Source organism: Catharus ustulatus, chromosome 13 (genome assembly GCF_009819885.2).
Source record: "Catharus ustulatus isolate bCatUst1 chromosome 13, bCatUst1.pri.v2, whole genome shotgun sequence".
Classification (NCBI taxonomy): Eukaryota; Metazoa; Chordata; class Aves; order Passeriformes; family Turdidae; genus Catharus; species Catharus ustulatus.
The window spans coordinates 8,010,424-8,027,224 of NC_046233.1; the positions used below are offsets into that span (position 1 = coordinate 8,010,424).

The 16,801-nt window shown below is 50.9% G+C and overlaps 2 protein-coding genes across 19 annotated transcripts in view; both read left to right on the forward strand.

Moving 5' to 3' along the window:
• Positions 1–2,687, forward strand: part of CADPS (calcium dependent secretion activator) — a 204,919-nt gene extending 202,232 nt beyond the window's left edge. For all 18 annotated transcript variants that reach the window (XM_033071283.1, XM_033071286.1, XM_033071294.1 and 15 more), the window contains one exon: positions 1,362–2,687. In XM_033071283.1, coding sequence (XP_032927174.1) covers positions 1,362–1,541 — 180 coding nt within the window. In that variant the 3' untranslated portion in view covers positions 1,542–2,687. The remainder of the gene's footprint in view (positions 1–1,361) is intronic.
• Positions 2,688–13,183: 10,496 nt separating this feature from the next.
• FEZF2 (FEZ family zinc finger 2) lies at positions 13,184–16,239 on the forward strand. The gene is made up of 5 exons (XM_033071682.1): positions 13,184–13,605; positions 13,950–14,791; positions 14,881–15,015; positions 15,107–15,239; positions 15,666–16,239. Exons 2-5 carry the CDS (start codon positions 14,006–14,008, stop codon positions 15,920–15,922), a joined length of 1,311 nt encoding a protein of 436 aa, XP_032927573.1. The 5' UTR covers positions 13,184–13,605; positions 13,950–14,005; the 3' UTR covers positions 15,923–16,239.
• The last annotated feature ends 562 nt before the right edge of the window (positions 16,240–16,801 follow it).

A 16,801-nucleotide genomic window follows, 5' to 3' on the forward strand; every position in this document is an offset into this window, starting at 1 on the left:
ACACCAGTGAGCTCTGGTGTTAAAATGGGTTAAATCAGCCCAAAAGTTTTTAATGCTGTTTTGCTAGAAACATTTAAGCCCAGCTATGGCTTGTGATTATTGTCAGAATGTAAATGAGATTGTTCTCATAGTTAATTGAAGTTGTTTCTTTTACAATGGGTGTATATAATCAACTCTAAGAGATCACAAAGGTGAGATAACATACCCTGAAAGTAGCATTTTTTTTCCTTAAGTGCACGTGTATGTGTATATGTGTGTGTGCGTGCCTTGGACTAATGATAATTATTTCAGTGTGAAATCACAGTGGTTTACATGAAATAATAAGATCACAGAAGGGGGTAAATATACTTTTGATCATTTTAGGTTCTATCTAATGCTTTTTGGTTTAGTATTTTATAATGTTTATGGTCTTGTGTGCAGTGAACACATTGAAGGCATGAATAAATTAAAACTGAAATGCATTAAATGTGCTTTTCATAACTGAAAACAACAGGCACAGACAGATTATTCCTACTTGTCAGCTAGCTGAGGAAAGCTTTTTTCCTTGTGCTTTATTTATACCAATATTACATTCAGAAGCAGCTATAACAAACCCAAGGACTTTCTGAAATAGCAGAACAGTAAATAGTTTCTATGCAGAGCACAAAGCAGAAATAAATGAACAACGAGACCAGAGTTTCATCTCACAGAGTTGAGAAGTTTTTAACCATAAATTCAAATAGAAGATGTTAATTGAAATAACAAGAGAAATATGGGAACCATGGAAATACAATTCCAGATTGAGGTGAAGAAAGGGAGATTTAAGAAACACGTGCACTGTGCTTATATTTATACACCAATAATTTTGTCCAGTATCCTGGACTTAGTTCATTTAATCCCTATACTGTAGGTAGGATTGTTTAATATGGAGCATTCCGGGAATGTGTAATCATGTCTGTGGGTAGGGGATAAGCATCCTGCTGCTTGAAGAGAAATAACTGACATCAGAGGCAGGATGAACACATCCAGGAGCAAGGGAAGTTAGCTGGAGCAGAGCCCTTGTATCGCTGTGATGTCTTTTTAGACACCAGCCCACCCTATGGCCCGGCCCACAGAGGCAGGGCTGGAGTCACAGAGCTGTAGTTTGTTGCTCAAGGCACTCTAAACTCCCTCTGCCATGCCAGAGTGGTGGCCAGCAGAGATGCTCCTGTGTCCACTACGCTTCCCAGGTCATGCAAAATGTGCCCAGGGCTGGGATCTCCCTGGTACCCCAGCCTCTCCCCTTGGTGCCCCCAAACCCCCAACACAGGGGCACAGGTTGACTCCTGCAGCAAAGCAGGGCAGTAGGTGCTGGCCCTGACCTCTCCCTGTCTCTGCTTTAGAAAACATACCGGGATTTCCGATTGCAAGGCGTGCTGGACTCCACCTTGAACAGCAAAACCTACGAGACCATCCGGAACCGGCTGACGGTAGAGGAGGCCACGGCGTCGGTCAGCGAGGGCGGGGGGCTCCAGGGCATCACCATGAAGGACAGCGATGAGGAGGATGAGGAGGATGACTAGGGAAGCTGGAGCAGCGCCTGGGGTCGCCTGGTATCCATGCATGTACCTCGTCTGTAACTCAGTTAGCCACATTAGGAATTTTTATGTCAGCTCTAAATGCCCATGAGAAGTTTACCAATACAAATGCCATGTTAGCTGTGTGGTAATAAGATTAGCACCTCTCTTTGATTCATCAGTTTCCTAATTTCATATCTATATGTTCATAAGCAATATGGAGCACCATTGTTTAATACTGTTAATGGAAAAACTACATAGAAAACATCCTAGGTGTGTCCCTGTTATTAAAGTTTAAACAATGCTTCATTAATGTACTGTATATACATTGATGGTAAATTGTTGTGAAGATGAGTGACTCGAGTCCTTTCATTTCTTTCTCTTCTGTGGATGCCAACTGCTTAAAATTAATTAAAAAAACAGCTTTGTTTTTAAAAGAAAAACCAGGCAATTACAAATGATTTTTTTGTTCTCTCTGTTCATTTAAAAACCAGAAAACAAACAAACCCAGACAGCCGTTTGAATCATTCTGCATCCTTGTTAATGTACCAGGCTCTTCCCTTCAATATGCAGTTAACTCCATAGAGACTACATCCCAAAGGATTAGTCATTCTAATTGCCACACCAGATTAATCCTATCATTATGGATATATCATGCCACATTACAAGTCCAAAGCAGTTGTTTTATGTTGACGTTTGCTCCTCTAAATGTTACATTTTTGTTTAAATTTCAAATAACCGTGTATGTACAAAGACAACTTTAATTACAATCTTAGACTCTACAAATGTGTTTATAATAATATATTGAATATTTATTTCGGTAGATTGTAACCATAATTTACAATTCCTCTGTTTCACAATGGTTTTTATATATGTCATGTACATTGCATTTTGACCAGTAACTGCATGTCCATCAGTTCCTTCTCCAGAGCTTTTACTTTCTGTGTAAAATAGTGATCCATCTTGCTTTTTTTGCCTTATACAAGCCGACAGTTGTAAAAGTGTGAGAACTGTGGCTTCTCAATAAATAACTATTCAGATGTCCTAATAATAAATTATGGAGTCTTTTTATGTCTGCCTTAGAAAAAATACCAAACCAAGCTGAGATGTAAGAGCCCCAACCTCACAGAATAAAGGCATTTTCTTTTCTCATGGGTGTTCTTTAGTTTATTAATTAAGAAGATGTTTTCCTGATTTGCTCCCCAAGGTCAGGATTGGGAGCACACTGTCTGTTCCCCAGGTACAAGGGCATTTCTGCTATGACCCCCACAGCTGTTTCCACCATTATCTGCACTTTATGTCCTGTGATTTGTCCCTCAATATCTAATTGATGTCTGCTCTGGTTCAGCCCGTTATTTTACAGCCATCAGCCTTACCCAGCACTTACCTTCCAAGGCCTCAGTTTGTATTTTAACTTCCCCCAAAGCAGCCAACTGCAGAGCACTTAGACACACGGGGCAGAGACAAACCCTGAGTTGAAATTAAATAAAAGTCTGGTTTGATGAAAGACATGCTTAAAGGAAGCACACTTGAACTAGCTGCCCAGAGAGGTCATGGATACTCCATCCCTGAAAATGTTCAAGGTCAGGGGCTCTGAGCAACCTGGTCTGGTGGGAGATGTCCCTGCCCAAGGCAGAGGGTTGGAACCAGATCGTCTTTGAGTTCCTTTCCAACCCAGCCCATTCTGTGATTCTCTGTTAGGCTGAGAGTTTTCTGAGATGTTTTGCAGTCCCTCCCTCCCATCAGCCAATTGGTTCTTGCTAGCCCAGGACTCAGGCATTTGAGAGAGCAGCAGAAGAACTGATGTGCTTTACCCCCAAACACAAGAACCTGTTGCCGGCCTGGGGAAGCAGGACAAATGTTCATCCCTCACAAATAAAAGATGGGCAAATCCACCTGCATGAGCCTTCCTGACATAATGAACAATTAAACTAAACCATCTTCCAGAGCCCACCCTGGACACATGGGAGGAGATTGGGACCTCTGGAACTGCCTGTGAAGGGGTTGAGTCCCAGGCTGTGCTGGGATAGTTATGGAGCCTGGAGCATATCCACCTGCAGTACTGGATTTTTGGGTCCCTTCCCTCTGTGTCAGAGTTTAGCATGTGCTGTGGAGGTGCTGTGCAGCCCCACCTGGTTGGCCACACCCTACACATTCAACATCCACCTTTCCCAGGTGTCCTGGGAACAGCACCCCCTTGGAACAGGGGCATTTGCAGGGGCTTCACTTCAGGAGTGGGTGGTGGATGTGCACATTTAACACCATTTGCATGTTGAGAACCCATCTGATACACCAGAATAGATTAATTTTGAACCCTGTCTGTAGCCCAGCAGAGTCGATTTTTGTCTTGCTCTGTGCTGCTGGTAGAGGGAAGCATTGCCAGAAAAAGCTACTTCTGAGGACTTAGGCAGGAATATGGCTTTGTGACCACTGACACAGGGAGCTTTACCCTCTTCTGACCCACCCTTCATATGTGCAACTTCTTGGCCCTGAGTCCTCAAAGGAACTGGGGTAGTAGTTGAGTGTTTAAGTCATATTCAGTCTATTAAAACAGGTTCAGATGCCTCTGCAGGTCTGTCAATGGCATGTGTACCAAAAAAAAATGTATTCCTTGACCTCATTATGCTTGGAGCCTTCAATCCCACCCTGAAGCCCTCCCAGGACCTCCCTGACAAAGCAAATCTCACAAGATACAAAGCAAGGAACAAACTGCAAGCACCACCTGGTCCTTTCTTTCTAGGGGTTTGAGACCCACACACAGACTGCTGCACATGTGAGCTCATGCCCTCTTTATCCTCTCCCCCAGCTGCCCCAAATATTTATGTGAAGGACAATAGGTCCAAGAGGAAGTCCTAGGAAAGCCTTATTGGGTTGGTCACCAGTCTGGTAGCAAAGAGCACTGAAGGACATAGAAATTTATAGCTCTGCTGGCAGTCAGGCAGAGCAGAGCTGGAGAAACAGCTTGATTCTGCTCTGGAAATGTCTCCCTTTTTTTTTAAACACAAAATATTTATTGGGTAAAAACACAGCCCACTTCCACCTGCCACCTTTCAAAATAGTGAGCCCTGCTCAGTTTTTTGAATGAGAGAGTGTGGGTGCAGCTTTCAGGAGATGCTCCTTGACTGTGCTTTGCTAACACACATTGGTTCCTCCCTCAAACAGCAGGGATTGGACACCCTGCACTGGGTGCCTCTGTCATGAGCAGTGACCCCTTGACCTGTGACAGCTTTTTGTGTCCTCAAACCCCAAAAAAGCACCCCAGAAATTCCACAGCCCTGAGGTTTGACCACGGAACAGGGAAGCATTAGCTAGCTCACTATTTTTAAGGCATTTGGACCCAAAAGATGAGCTTCAAGGTTTTGTACTTTAGTGTAAGCAGGGAGATCTCATGTGCAGCATTGCTGCAAAGCAGGATTTAACCTCCCACTGCACAACCTGCAGCTTGTGGCTGAGCAAAGGAGTGCACTGCATCCTGATCCCCACTGCTTTTAACCCTGCACGTGGCCAGGGGATGCTGGCAGCACAAACCTCTCCTAAACGGGGGCTGCACTGTGGTACCAGGAGTGGGAGGTGCCACCTTGGGTCAATCCTGCAGAAATGTCAAATCCAAAATTGTTTGGTTTTGCCTGAAAAAATATCAGTCTGGGTTCAATCCCTCCTGGCCACAGGCTACAGTGTGGACAGGGCTCAGCTCCTGCAGAGCAAAGCTACACCTTGGGCAGCACCTGGAATGGTCTGTGGATAGATGGGAGCACTGGGCAAGGGTGAGGAATGCAAAGATCTGCTGCTGTTTCACTTAAACCCATCGCTGTGATGGAACGAGCTCCAGCAGCCACAGGACTTTCTGCCAGTACAACTGCACCTAGATGAAGAATCTGCCTGCACAGTTATGTCAATCAGTTTTGGGAAAGAGGAAAAATTCATTCTTCTGCCAGCAAAATTTTAAATGATAGATCAGGCCAAAACTTCTCTCGTATTTACAGGGAAGTCCAGCGAAAATATCCCTTTTTTGACAGACTTACTTAAAGCATGTGGCATGGAGACTGAAAATGCTATCAACTATTTGACTGACAAGTGTCAGCAGCTGTTCATCCAATTTGTTTTATATTTCACCAACTAACAGATTCTTTCCCCTCTGCTGTAATGCATGTCTTCTGGCCCATAGGCATCTTAGAAATTGCTTTTCTGCCTTTCTAGTGACCAAAACGTCAAAAATATTAGAAGACAATTTGTGTTCAGAAGCATAAACAGGCATGCAACAAAGCAAAGATGATTTTGCCAATGTTCAGGCTGTGTTCTTTTTAAAAAAGTCACAGCAAACCTAAGGCAAAAATTATTTCTCTAAGCTTTAAAAGAAAAAAAATAATGCAGACAAAGCACATGATAAATCAGCACAGGTTAAAACATCAACTACCAAGGGGAAAAGCTGCTGTCTAATGGCCAACCAAAATGCAGCTGAGCTGTATGTCAACCTCTGTACTTTGGCTGTGAAGCTCACAACTCTGCACTTCCAACACCAGTATTTGTTCAAAAACCTACTCCATGTTGCCAGGATTCAACAAAGCCACTGTTGTATCAAACCAAGATCAGCTAGGAGAGTTCTTTGAGCCATTCACAAAACCCAGCCCTCTACATCTTAGTCTAGCACTGCTTTCAGAACTCTTCGATCCCAACTGCATATAATATAATTATTGCAGTTTTCACCCATCATGAACTTGCTGGACTAAAAAAAGCCTGTGTGACACCTCTCTCTGGTGAGCTGTATTCCATGATATTTCCTTTAATCAAACACGTTTAGGCTTTCAAGCTAAACCTGAAGTGATATTTTCCTCAGCCTTTCTAAAAGATACATATTCCATTTCAAGTCGTAAATCCGCATTTGTTGTAACTATGCAAAATATGGGAGAAAAAAGTGCAGAGATTATATGCAATCTGCCAGCAGAGTTGTGTGCCATGAGGAAAATGCCTCACAGGTCAAAACAAAGAAAAACACTGAGCAACAAATTAGTTGCAGGCAGTAGCTAATATGGAGATCAAAAGATTAAAATCAACATACAACGATGAAATCACTGGAATAATAGGAGCACTTAAGAAGATTAAGTCAATAACAGAGTCCAGTGCTACAAAAATAAGGTTTTGATTACACTGTAAAATTTTATACTGGGAGAGCAAAAGCAATTACAACCATGACATGCTTCGCTATCCCTGCCTTAGACCATCTTGGCTCATTTCCTATGCAAGGAATACAGTTGTTGAAATAAACAGAAATGTTATGACTCAAGTGCTCGATTCAAAAACAAACCAGGTGGTCAGATCAGATTGGGGACTGTCAAGATGGGGTCTGTAAAATCAGGACTTGTTGCAGATCCTGGAGGATATGACAGCTGGGGGGAGCAAAGGCCACACCGTTTAGGACTGGCTTTCTGCACAGAGAGCTCCACAAGCAGCTGATGTCGGGGCTGTCCCAGGCTGTCAGCTGGAGAGGAGAAGTATGCACTGGAAGGGAGGTAGGAGGAGATAAATAGCTCAAAGACTGGTAGTGAACGTGGTGATGAACTCTGGTGACAGGGAAGGTATTTTTCTATCCAGCTCAACAGGCAAAGATTGTGGGTTTGGTTTTACATCACAGGCAGAGCATGCAGCAGCCTCCAAGCCCATGCAGACCTTCACAACAGGGACAGGAACATCTCCCACAGCCATGTTCAGCAGTTCTGGGAGCCAACCAGGGAAGGATGGCCCACCAGGGGCAGCTAGTGCTCTGCATGACAAATCTACTCTTGACCATGTGCTTGGAATAAGCAGCAATCAGTGAGCCAGTGCCCAGCACAACCTGGCCATGGAACACCAGCCTCATCCATGGACTGTGGGACCAAAGGCCAGGAACCCTCCATGGAGAAACATTTACCCTGGTGAGGTCCTCACACACAGGAAGTCTCAGAGCTCCTAGGGAGTTCTGCAGTGCTCTGTGTTTTGTGAGGAAGAGCTGAAGCACTCCTCTGTGCCCCAGGGCTGATTACTTGCCTGGGCTTTCCTCACAACTGTTTTTTTCAATATCACTATCTTCAGCCCCACTCCCACCCCAAAATCACAATCTAGGCTCGTAATTAAATCAAATAAATAAATTATCATCTATTTTACATAATTTATGGGTGTTCTTGAACATTCAGGAAATACTTGGGTTGGCATTGAAGTTTTTTCCTCCAGTAACGAGGTCTGGATTTTTAGTTTGGGCTTTTGTTGTTGGGGGGATTTTCTTGAGCTTTTTCTAGTTCATGTCTTCTAGGATGAAATCAACCCATTTCTTGTGCCCAAGCAGCACAGCAGCACTTTTCACTTGTCAATCTGGGAGTCTTGCCAGGCTGTCTCTGACTTAGCCACCATGAGGGACAGGGATGCTGCAGTCCAGCCAGTCCCACACACCCCAGAGGAAGGGGACAAGGTGCTGCCATCCACTGCCACCTGCAGACTGAGCAGCCCTTGGAGTCCAGCTCTGCAGCAGATGGGGACACCTGTGACAACAGTTCAAACAATGGCAAATACAAATCTCAGACAACCTAGTGTGGCATAGCCAGAAAGACTGGACAACACTGAGTGATGAGCGAGTGGCAAAACGACAGTGGAAATATTGGTTTTGGAAAGATCCTTTCTCTATTTGGTTTTCTTCATTGAAAAAGCAAGTAATTTTGAAAATGAGATGTTTTTCTATCTCATTAAGAGGAGAATAATTCAAAACACGTGGAGTTTGTCCCACTTACTTTTTTGGCCTTCCTTCTTTCAAGCAAAAAAAGGGAAGGAATAAGAACATGAAACTGAAGTGGGCTTCTACCCATTTTCACTGTTTTTTGTTCCTTTTCCTGAAACGTTTTCAGTAGGAAAGTGAGAACAAGGCCATCCCCCCATTATATTCTCCTTCTCTACTTCCTCCCACCTTTTCTCCTAAATAGAAAATAAGGGGAAAAAACCCCTACAAACCTAGAAAAACTTAAAAGCTCCCACTCTTTCAAAAAAAAAAAAAAAAAAAGAAAAAAAAGTACAACATTTCAAAACATTAGGAAGGAACATCTTTCAGTTTCAGTGCTCAGAAATGAAACGCAGCATTGCTCCATTACTGCAATGCGAAGGATGACTATTTCTGACAATAAAGATGGAGAATAGCAGCTCACCCTTTCAACAATCTCTTCTTTGCATTAGTGGCCAGGTTGGCTTTGGACATGGTGTGGATTCCAAGGACTCCTCACCTGCCTCCTGGGCTAGACCAGTCTTGCACCAGGAACTAGATTTCCCTCATGATGTCTCTCTCTGCTCCTCACAGGCAGGCAGGCAGCGTTTTTGGGGCATAAAGCCTGGCTGGGATCGAGCCGTTAGTTACCATTCCTGTTGACAGGCAAACTAGAATAGGCTCTGGCTCACTTTCTCCGAGCTGCGGAAGGAGGAATGAGCCGGGAAAAGAGTTCATTCAATTGCTTCTGTTTGGCAGCTCTGCAGGACTCTCCGCACAGACAGAAAGAGATGTGGCAAGTAAGGAGTTGCCATTTTTAGAATTACATAAGCCCATTTGATTGCCATCGAGTCACTCTGTGCAGCTCCTGCCACGGTGCCCTGCCGCTTGCTTTGCAGTGGGACTAGATTTCAAACAGTTTTAGAAGCAGGTCAGATACCAGCTTTTACATTTGGATTCAGGTTGAAAATTTCAATGTTACTCCTGCCATCATTGACAATATAGACCAGTACAGCCATGCAAGGACTCTGAGCCAGTTTGCTTCCAAAATCCCACTAACCACACTTCCTCTGGGACCTGTACAGTGCTCCAAAGACTTAGCTACCCAATTTAAAAAAATCTAAAAATATAGAATGAAATTATCTGCCAATAGATGGACAGTAATGTACATAACTCAATAAAATGGATGAAAAAATACTCTGGAGGATCTCAAAGCCACTTCATCCAAGGTAGCCTTGCCAGGCACTATCCCTGTCCCAGTGTGGCAGTGTTTGTTGGGTGACAGGGCAGCAGGGTCACCCCACCAATGCAATGGGCCCTGCAGGATGAGATGGACTGACTGCCCGTGGGGGCTGAGGCACACGGGGCTGCAGGGGTGCTGCTCCCGTTGGACGAAGTACCGCGGTTTCAAAGGAATAACCAGAAAGATTCACATGGGTAACGACCCTGGCTTCACCTCTGCCCCAAACTTCGCTATCCTGATTTCTCTGTTCATTGCTCATTAATTTGTCTAAATAATTTGTCTGTCGCTGACCACTGCAAACTGACTTGCGGTCAAACACCTTGGGAGCATCCCTGGGCTGACCCTTCGAGGTCGCAGTTGCTGCCTTGCACGGAGACAGACCCAAATCCAGCTCGGTGGGGCCAGGGCACCCCGGGCCGCTCCAGCACACCTTTGCACAAAGCTGCAGTCACAGAAAAAGCTGCTCCCCCACCCTAGCTCACAGAGACAGTCCCATCCTAAACTGCTTGGGCCGGTAGCTCACCTGGTAGTCCATCACCTCCTATTAAAATATAATAGGGAAAAAAATGGGAAAAAAGGTATTTCGAAAAATACCTATAAACAGCAAAGCAACATGGAAATCAAAGCCACCATTTCGGGGAGATTGAAGTATAATGCTAATAACTTTCGGCAGCTTCCACTGTGGAGTTTAAGCAGCTGCCAAGTTAAATAACTAGGAGGATCCTAAGTTATCTTCCAGCGGACCAGAAATGCCCAGTGCCGACTGCCTGGGCGGAGGCGGCCCGAGGGGCGCGGGGAGCCGGGCCGAGCCTGCGGGGCTCTGCGCTCCAGCCCGCCTGGGACCCACCCGGGACGCGTCCCCGGGAGCCCCTCAGCAGACGGGTCTGGCTGCGGAGGAGCTAAAGGGGAACCCCCGCTTGTTTTCGATGTCAGCGGCCGGGCAGCGTTTGGGGTTGGGGCTGAGGGGCGCGTCCGGGACCCCCGAGCGGAGCGGGCGCTGGGAAAGCCCCGGGTGACCCCGCGTGTCCCGCACGGGCCCGGCCCGGCCCGCCCGGACACCGCACTCGTTTTTCTGGGGAGGCAGCGGCGCAAAAACAACCGTAAAAGCGATCACGTCCGCAATGGGTACATCTTTGCGGCGTGCGCCTTCTTGGGAAAAATCCGCAAACCATTTCTACCTCCAAATGTCGGGGGTGAAGGATTAAAACCCCACGGGGGAGCTGCCTCCACGGGAGAGGCGGAACGCGGGGCCGAGCCCGGAGCCCGCCCGACGTGCGGAGGTTCCTGCGTCCCAAAGCCGGGCTGGGCCGCCCGGCGCCCCCAGACCCTCCCCTCCTGCCGGCACCCCGCGAGCAGAGGGGCTCGGGCTCGGGGCTGGGCAGGCGGCGGGGCTGGGGCAGCTGTCTCAAAGTCAGTCAGTTGTAATATGCTCGCCGGAACAGCAGAAGTCGAATCGATAGAGACGGCCTCCAGCTGTGCCTAAACCTGCGATTTCAATTAAAATACTGAGCTCTGATGGCCGGGTCTTAGCTGGGATCTCAACGCCCTGATGCGTAAGGCGTGCGGCACCCGGTTTCGAGCCGGCCAGGAGGCAGCGGCACGGCCCGAGCCGGTACCCGGCCTCGGGATGCACCGGAGCCTCTCCCGGCTGCAGGAAGGAGGCGGCCCCGGGGCTCCGCAAGGGCCCCCCCGGCTCTGCTCGCCCCCGGGAGCCCCGAGGCCTGCGGGACCCGCTGCCCCGAGCAGGGCGGTGGGTACCGGCTGCCGTCCCCTTGGCCAGGGAGGGAGGGAAAGAAGGGGAGACCCGGTTCACAAACACCCCGGCAAGGACGAGGGCGGCTCGGGGAAGCTGGCAGCGAGCTCCCGGTCCCGGCTCCGCAGCCCTTCTTTTATCCTGCCCGAAATCATCTCGTTTACAGAAAATATTTGTTTGCACTATTAGTTGGTACTGGAGTTAATTACTCAACGTGTGAGCGGGGAGTAATATGGATAAAAGCAGCCCCAGTGTTTATTGTGTGGGTGAGCTGTTTGAGCGGTGCTTGAATAAACTGCAATTAGGGTTAGATAGAGATTAATTAACATGTGAGTGGCAAGGTGTAAAATAGTTCCCAACCCTCCACTCAGTATAATCTGCAGGCGAGGAAAAGAAGTTTGTGGAGGCTAATTAAATACTTCGCTAAAGCCGGCGAGCCCCGGCAGTGAGCGGAGGCCAGCCCAGCCCAGCGCAGCCGCCGCCTGCCCGCTCCCGCTGCCCGGAGGAGGCGCGGGCTGGGCGGGCAGCGCGGCTCCCCGGGGCTCAGCCGGGCTCTCCCGCAGCCCAGACACCGGGCACGGCTTCTGTGTGGTTCTGCGCCGTCCCGTCCCAGCCTCTCCCCCGACGGTTCGGTCGCTCTCTCGCACGCTGACCCGTCGGACCCGGGCGGGCAGGGCTGGGCGGACGCCAACACCTGATGCTCCGGGAGGGATGCTCCCCCCGGGGCTGGGCGCTCCCCTCCGCCCGCTGGCAGCCCGGGACGGCCGCCGCTTTTAAAGTTTGTTTCTGGAGCGTGTTGTGGTTCGCAGGTGAAAAAGCCTGTCTGCAAACAGCCGCCGGCGAGCTGTCCCGGCGGGGAGAGGAGGCGCGGCTTTGTCAGCGCCGCACAAAACCCCCAAATTCCTCTAAACTTTCTTAGACGCGCGAGGGAGGGGGGAAAATATATATATATATAGGGGCCTTTTCATTGCTTGCTTTACCTCTGGCCAGGCTCAATCTAAACCCTTCGCTCCCCCCCTCATCCCCGGATAATCCTCCCCTTTATTTTAGAAACACACAAAACCAGGTTCCACGCAGCGCTATAGTGGCTACAAGTGAAAGAGAATTGAGCGCCCTGAATCGCCGGGGGAAAATTGGTTCGGCTGAATAGCCCCGGCGAGGGACGGGGCGGCTAATCACAGCCCGGGGGGTGCTGCCCTGCAGCCGGGCCCCCCCAAACAGGTGGACGCGGGACTCTCAATTACCGCGTCCTCGCATCTGAGGTTTCTGCAAATCCTCCCCTCCCGCATCACGGCGTTTTAATTAGACAGAGGAAGGAAAGAAACCCCGGCATCCAGGCGCTATAATGTAGCGTCGCCTGTTTGGGGGGGCGGGGGGGAAAGGGGGAAGAAGAAAGTGGTGGGGGGAGTGGGAGGGGGGCAGGACAAGGGCTACAAGGGCAAGGGAGAGTCGCCGGGTGCCCCCCGGGGCAGCGGGCACCTTTAGGGGGTGACAACTTGCAGAACTTCCCTGCGCTGAACACGGGGCTTTTTTATTATTATTATTTAAAATTTTTTTTTCAGCAGCGAAATCGAGTCCTGGACACGACTCCCTCCGCATTTATTTAAGGCTAATCACCAGCTACCCTGAGAGGGGAGAGGGCTAGAATTAAACTTAGTTTAATTAACATTAATACACTGTCCTAATTAATGGGTTGGCTATTAATTTATACATGCTGGAGAGGCTCGCAGATAAGTGACAATTTATTAATTATCTTCCAGCTCGGTTGCAACGGAGCTGATTGCAGATGGGTTGCCAAAATAACTCGAGCATGGTTGCGTGGTAGTTGCTTTAGAAAAAAAAAAATCATTCTCCCCCTTCTTAAAAAAAAAAAGAAAAAAAAAAGGAAGAAGAAGAAAAAAAATCCTCACGCTCATTCGGAGTGGCTCTTCTAACCCCAGCAAGAACTAGAGCACTCTTTTCCACCCAACTTGTGAATCGCACTTGCCTTCTAATTTGCCACATGCAAAACGATTCCTCTGCTTTGCAAGTTGCTTTTTAAGAAGGGAGAGAGAGAGGAAAAACCCAGCTCGCACACGAGCGATTTGTGTGTCTTAAACTGGAAGGAAATTGTGCGTGGAGAGGGGGGGGCTCGTCTTCCTCTCTCTGCCCCAACCCACCGCACTCCAGCCCGGCGCCTCGGCTTGGGGAAGATCCATGGTGGCATCCCCATGTCATTCTGCTCAAAGTGACTTCATATGATGTCAGCTTTAAATGTTCGAGACCGTGATCTGACGCTCAGGAAGATGTTTGCTATCAAAATGTGACTGTGGCCACGCTGCGCTGCTTGGATGAGTCTCGCCGGCGCTGGGCAAAGGTAAGTGGTCCCAAGGAGAGCCCCGCCGCCCCTCGCCGTGCCCCCCGCCCCTGCTCCCGCATTTCCCGGACCGTGGCCATCGGTGGGGCTCGGCTGGGTGGCATTGGGCTGGGGGAGGTTTTTCTTTTTCTTTTTTTCTTTTTTTTAAATACTAACAAGGTCTAGCTTGCATGTTACTTTAGCGTGTTCCGCTTAATGAGCAGTAATCTGGTACCCTACGTGCCATTGTTCTTGAATATGTTCATTTGAATGTAAATAGGGAGGGGGTGCCGGTGGGGGGTGGGGTGGGGGGAGAACAAGGTGCTTATTAAATTGATTTGTCTCCTGGCTTTTCTGGAATGCAGAGCCGAGCGCGGGAGCGAGTCGCTGCTCACACCAAGTTCCCGCACGGCGGAGCGACATGGCGAGCCCGGGGTCGCTGGAGACGGTCATGCCTTCCTCCTGCCCCCGGCACGACGGCAGAGCCGCCACCGCTAACCCCTCCAAGACCCTGGCCTTCTCCATCGAGCGGATCATGGCAAAGACGTCGGAGCCCAAGCCGGCCTTCGAGGAGCGGCACGGCGGGCCGGGGCCGGAGCCAGGCAAGAAGCCGCTGAGCCTGTGCTCGCCCCTGCCCTGCGTGATCCCCATCCCGCCTCTGGGCTACGAGCTGCCCTCCAAGACTCTCAACTACTCGGAGCTGTGGAAGAGCAGCCTGCGGGGCAGCGCGGGGCTCTGCAAAGCCAACTGCGGCGTCTGCTGCAAGGCAGAGCTCGCCCTGGGCCAGCCCAGCGGCCGGCTCATCAAGCCGCAGGTCATCCACCAGGCAGGGGCCGTTCCGGCTGCCCCCCGCTCCCTCTACTACTTCAACTACCTGGACGCCGCGTACCACCCGGCCGACCTCCTGCACGGACAGCTCTTCCCGGCCGGCCTGCTGGGCGCCCCGCCACCGGGGGGGCTCTCGGCCCACCAGAAGCTTTTCCTGCTGGAGAATGCCAAGCTGGCGGGGCTGGCGGCCGAGAAGCTGCCGCCGCCGCCTCCCTTCGCCCACAAGGAGCGGCTGCCGGGACACCTGGACCAGGTGATGAAGGAGGCGGCGGCGGCGGAGCGCGGCGGCGCCCCCAAGGGCCACGCCAAGATGGGGGGCGGCGGCGGCGGGCCGGCGGAGGGCAAGCCCAAAAACTTCACCTGCGAGGTCTGCGGCAAGGTAAGGGGGGCGCCGGCATCGGGTGGGGGGACCGGGGGCGGCGGCGGCGGGGCCGTGCCTGACCTCGCCTTCCCGGCGCTTCCCCGCAGGTGTTCAACGCGCACTACAACCTCACCCGCCACATGCCGGTGCACACGGGGGCCCGGCCTTTCGTCTGCAAGGTCTGCGGGAAGGGCTTCCGCCAGGCCAGCACCCTGTGCCGGCACAAAATCATCCACACCCAGGTAGGTGGGGGGCGGCCGGGTTGCGGGAGGCGGCGGCCGCCCCTGCTCTCCGCGCAGCCCCCACTGACGGGCCTCTCGCACCCCGGTGCAGGAGAAACCCCACAAGTGCAACCAGTGCGGAAAGGCGTTCAACAGGAGCTCCACGCTCAACACCCACATCCGCATCCACGCCGGCTACAAGCCCTTCGTCTGCGAGTTCTGCGGCAAGGGCTTCCACCAGAAAGGTGAGCTGAGCCGGGACGCGCCGGGGCCCTCGCCCGTCATTAGCGGGGATTAAACGCGGCGAGCCCTGCCCGGCTGGGGGAAGCGAGGGGTGCAGGCAGATCCGCCGCCGCTCCCAATTACTTTCCCTCTAAGCTGGGCCGCATCGCCGGGCAGTGCTGACGGTTCCCCCTAAATGCTTTTTAAATGAAAGGTGCCGGGCCTTGGTCCTAATCCAGAGCCCTCCGTTTGCCGCGGGTCACCGGCTTGACCCTGCCTCTCATTTGTGCCGTGCCAGTTGCGCGCTGCTCCGCGCTGACGAGGACCGAGTTTGACAAGTGGGACGGGGGTGCGGGTAGAGACACTTCCTAATGCCCCCCTTACCTGTGCACCGTGCGGCCCGGGCACCCTCGGGTAACTCCCTTTTCCGCCTTTTTCCTCTTCCGCAGGCAACTACAAGAACCACAAGCTGACCCACAGCGGAGAGAAGCAGTACAAGTGCACCATTTGCAACAAAGCCTTCCACCAGATCTATAACTTGACTTTCCACATGCACACCCACAATGACAAGAAGCCCTTTACGTGTGTCACTTGCGGGAAAGGATTTTGCAGAAACTTTGATTTAAAGAAGCACGTCCGAAAGTTGCACGACAGCGTCTCCAGCGCTCCTCCGCCGCGGGACCCTGGGCGCAGCGGGCAGAGCTAAGGGCCCGGCGCGCCGCCACACTCGGACCTGCTCAACCAGGCCAGCACTATTTATCCAAACCAGCCTTCGCTTCTCTGTCCTTTTCCCAGCGAGCTCAGCCGCCGGTAGCAAGCGACCCCGAGCCGCAGTTGTATATAAGAGGAATCTTATTTAATGGCGCGTTGCGCCGCCGGAGCGGGCCGGGACGGGCCGGGCTGGCCGCCCCCCGCCCGTGCCAGGACAGCGCTCTTTATACGTGTCTGTAAATCTCCATTTTAAATGTACGCTCGAATAAGTGAGGAATATATCTATATCTATATCTATCATGGGACAATAAACCGGCCCTTCGCAGGTGTCTCATTTCCCAGCTGGGCCCCGGCCCGAGAAGGGAGCGGGCTGCACGGCGCTGTCCCCGTGTGAGCGCGGCTTGGGTGAGCGCGGCTTGCGGGAGCCGGGCCCTGCCGCTCCAGGGCCCGCCGAGCGCCGCGAGCAGCGGAGGAGCAGAAGGAGGGCGGGAGGGAGCCGGGCGGCTTCAGAGGGCTGCTGCCGCCCCCCGGAACGGGGTCAGAACCCTTGCAGGACCCCCGGCGGGGCTGCGCGGCCCCGACCGGCAGCGAGAAGGGAGGCTCGGAGTTTCCCAGCGCCGCTTTTCGGGGTCGGTTCATTACGGCGTGTTTAAACCGCTCCTGAATGACTATCTTTCCTTGCATGCAGATAAAATGATCTCACGCTTGCTTTCCGAGTAATGACCCAAATTAAGAGAGAAAACACAGACCCTTCAAACCGCATTACATTAATCTAATCACTCCCAGCAGGCCTCAGAAACTCTTTGTGATCAGAATATGGATAATCAAGCACTTGGATTACACTAAATATTCCTTTCTCATCTCCCCCCCTCCC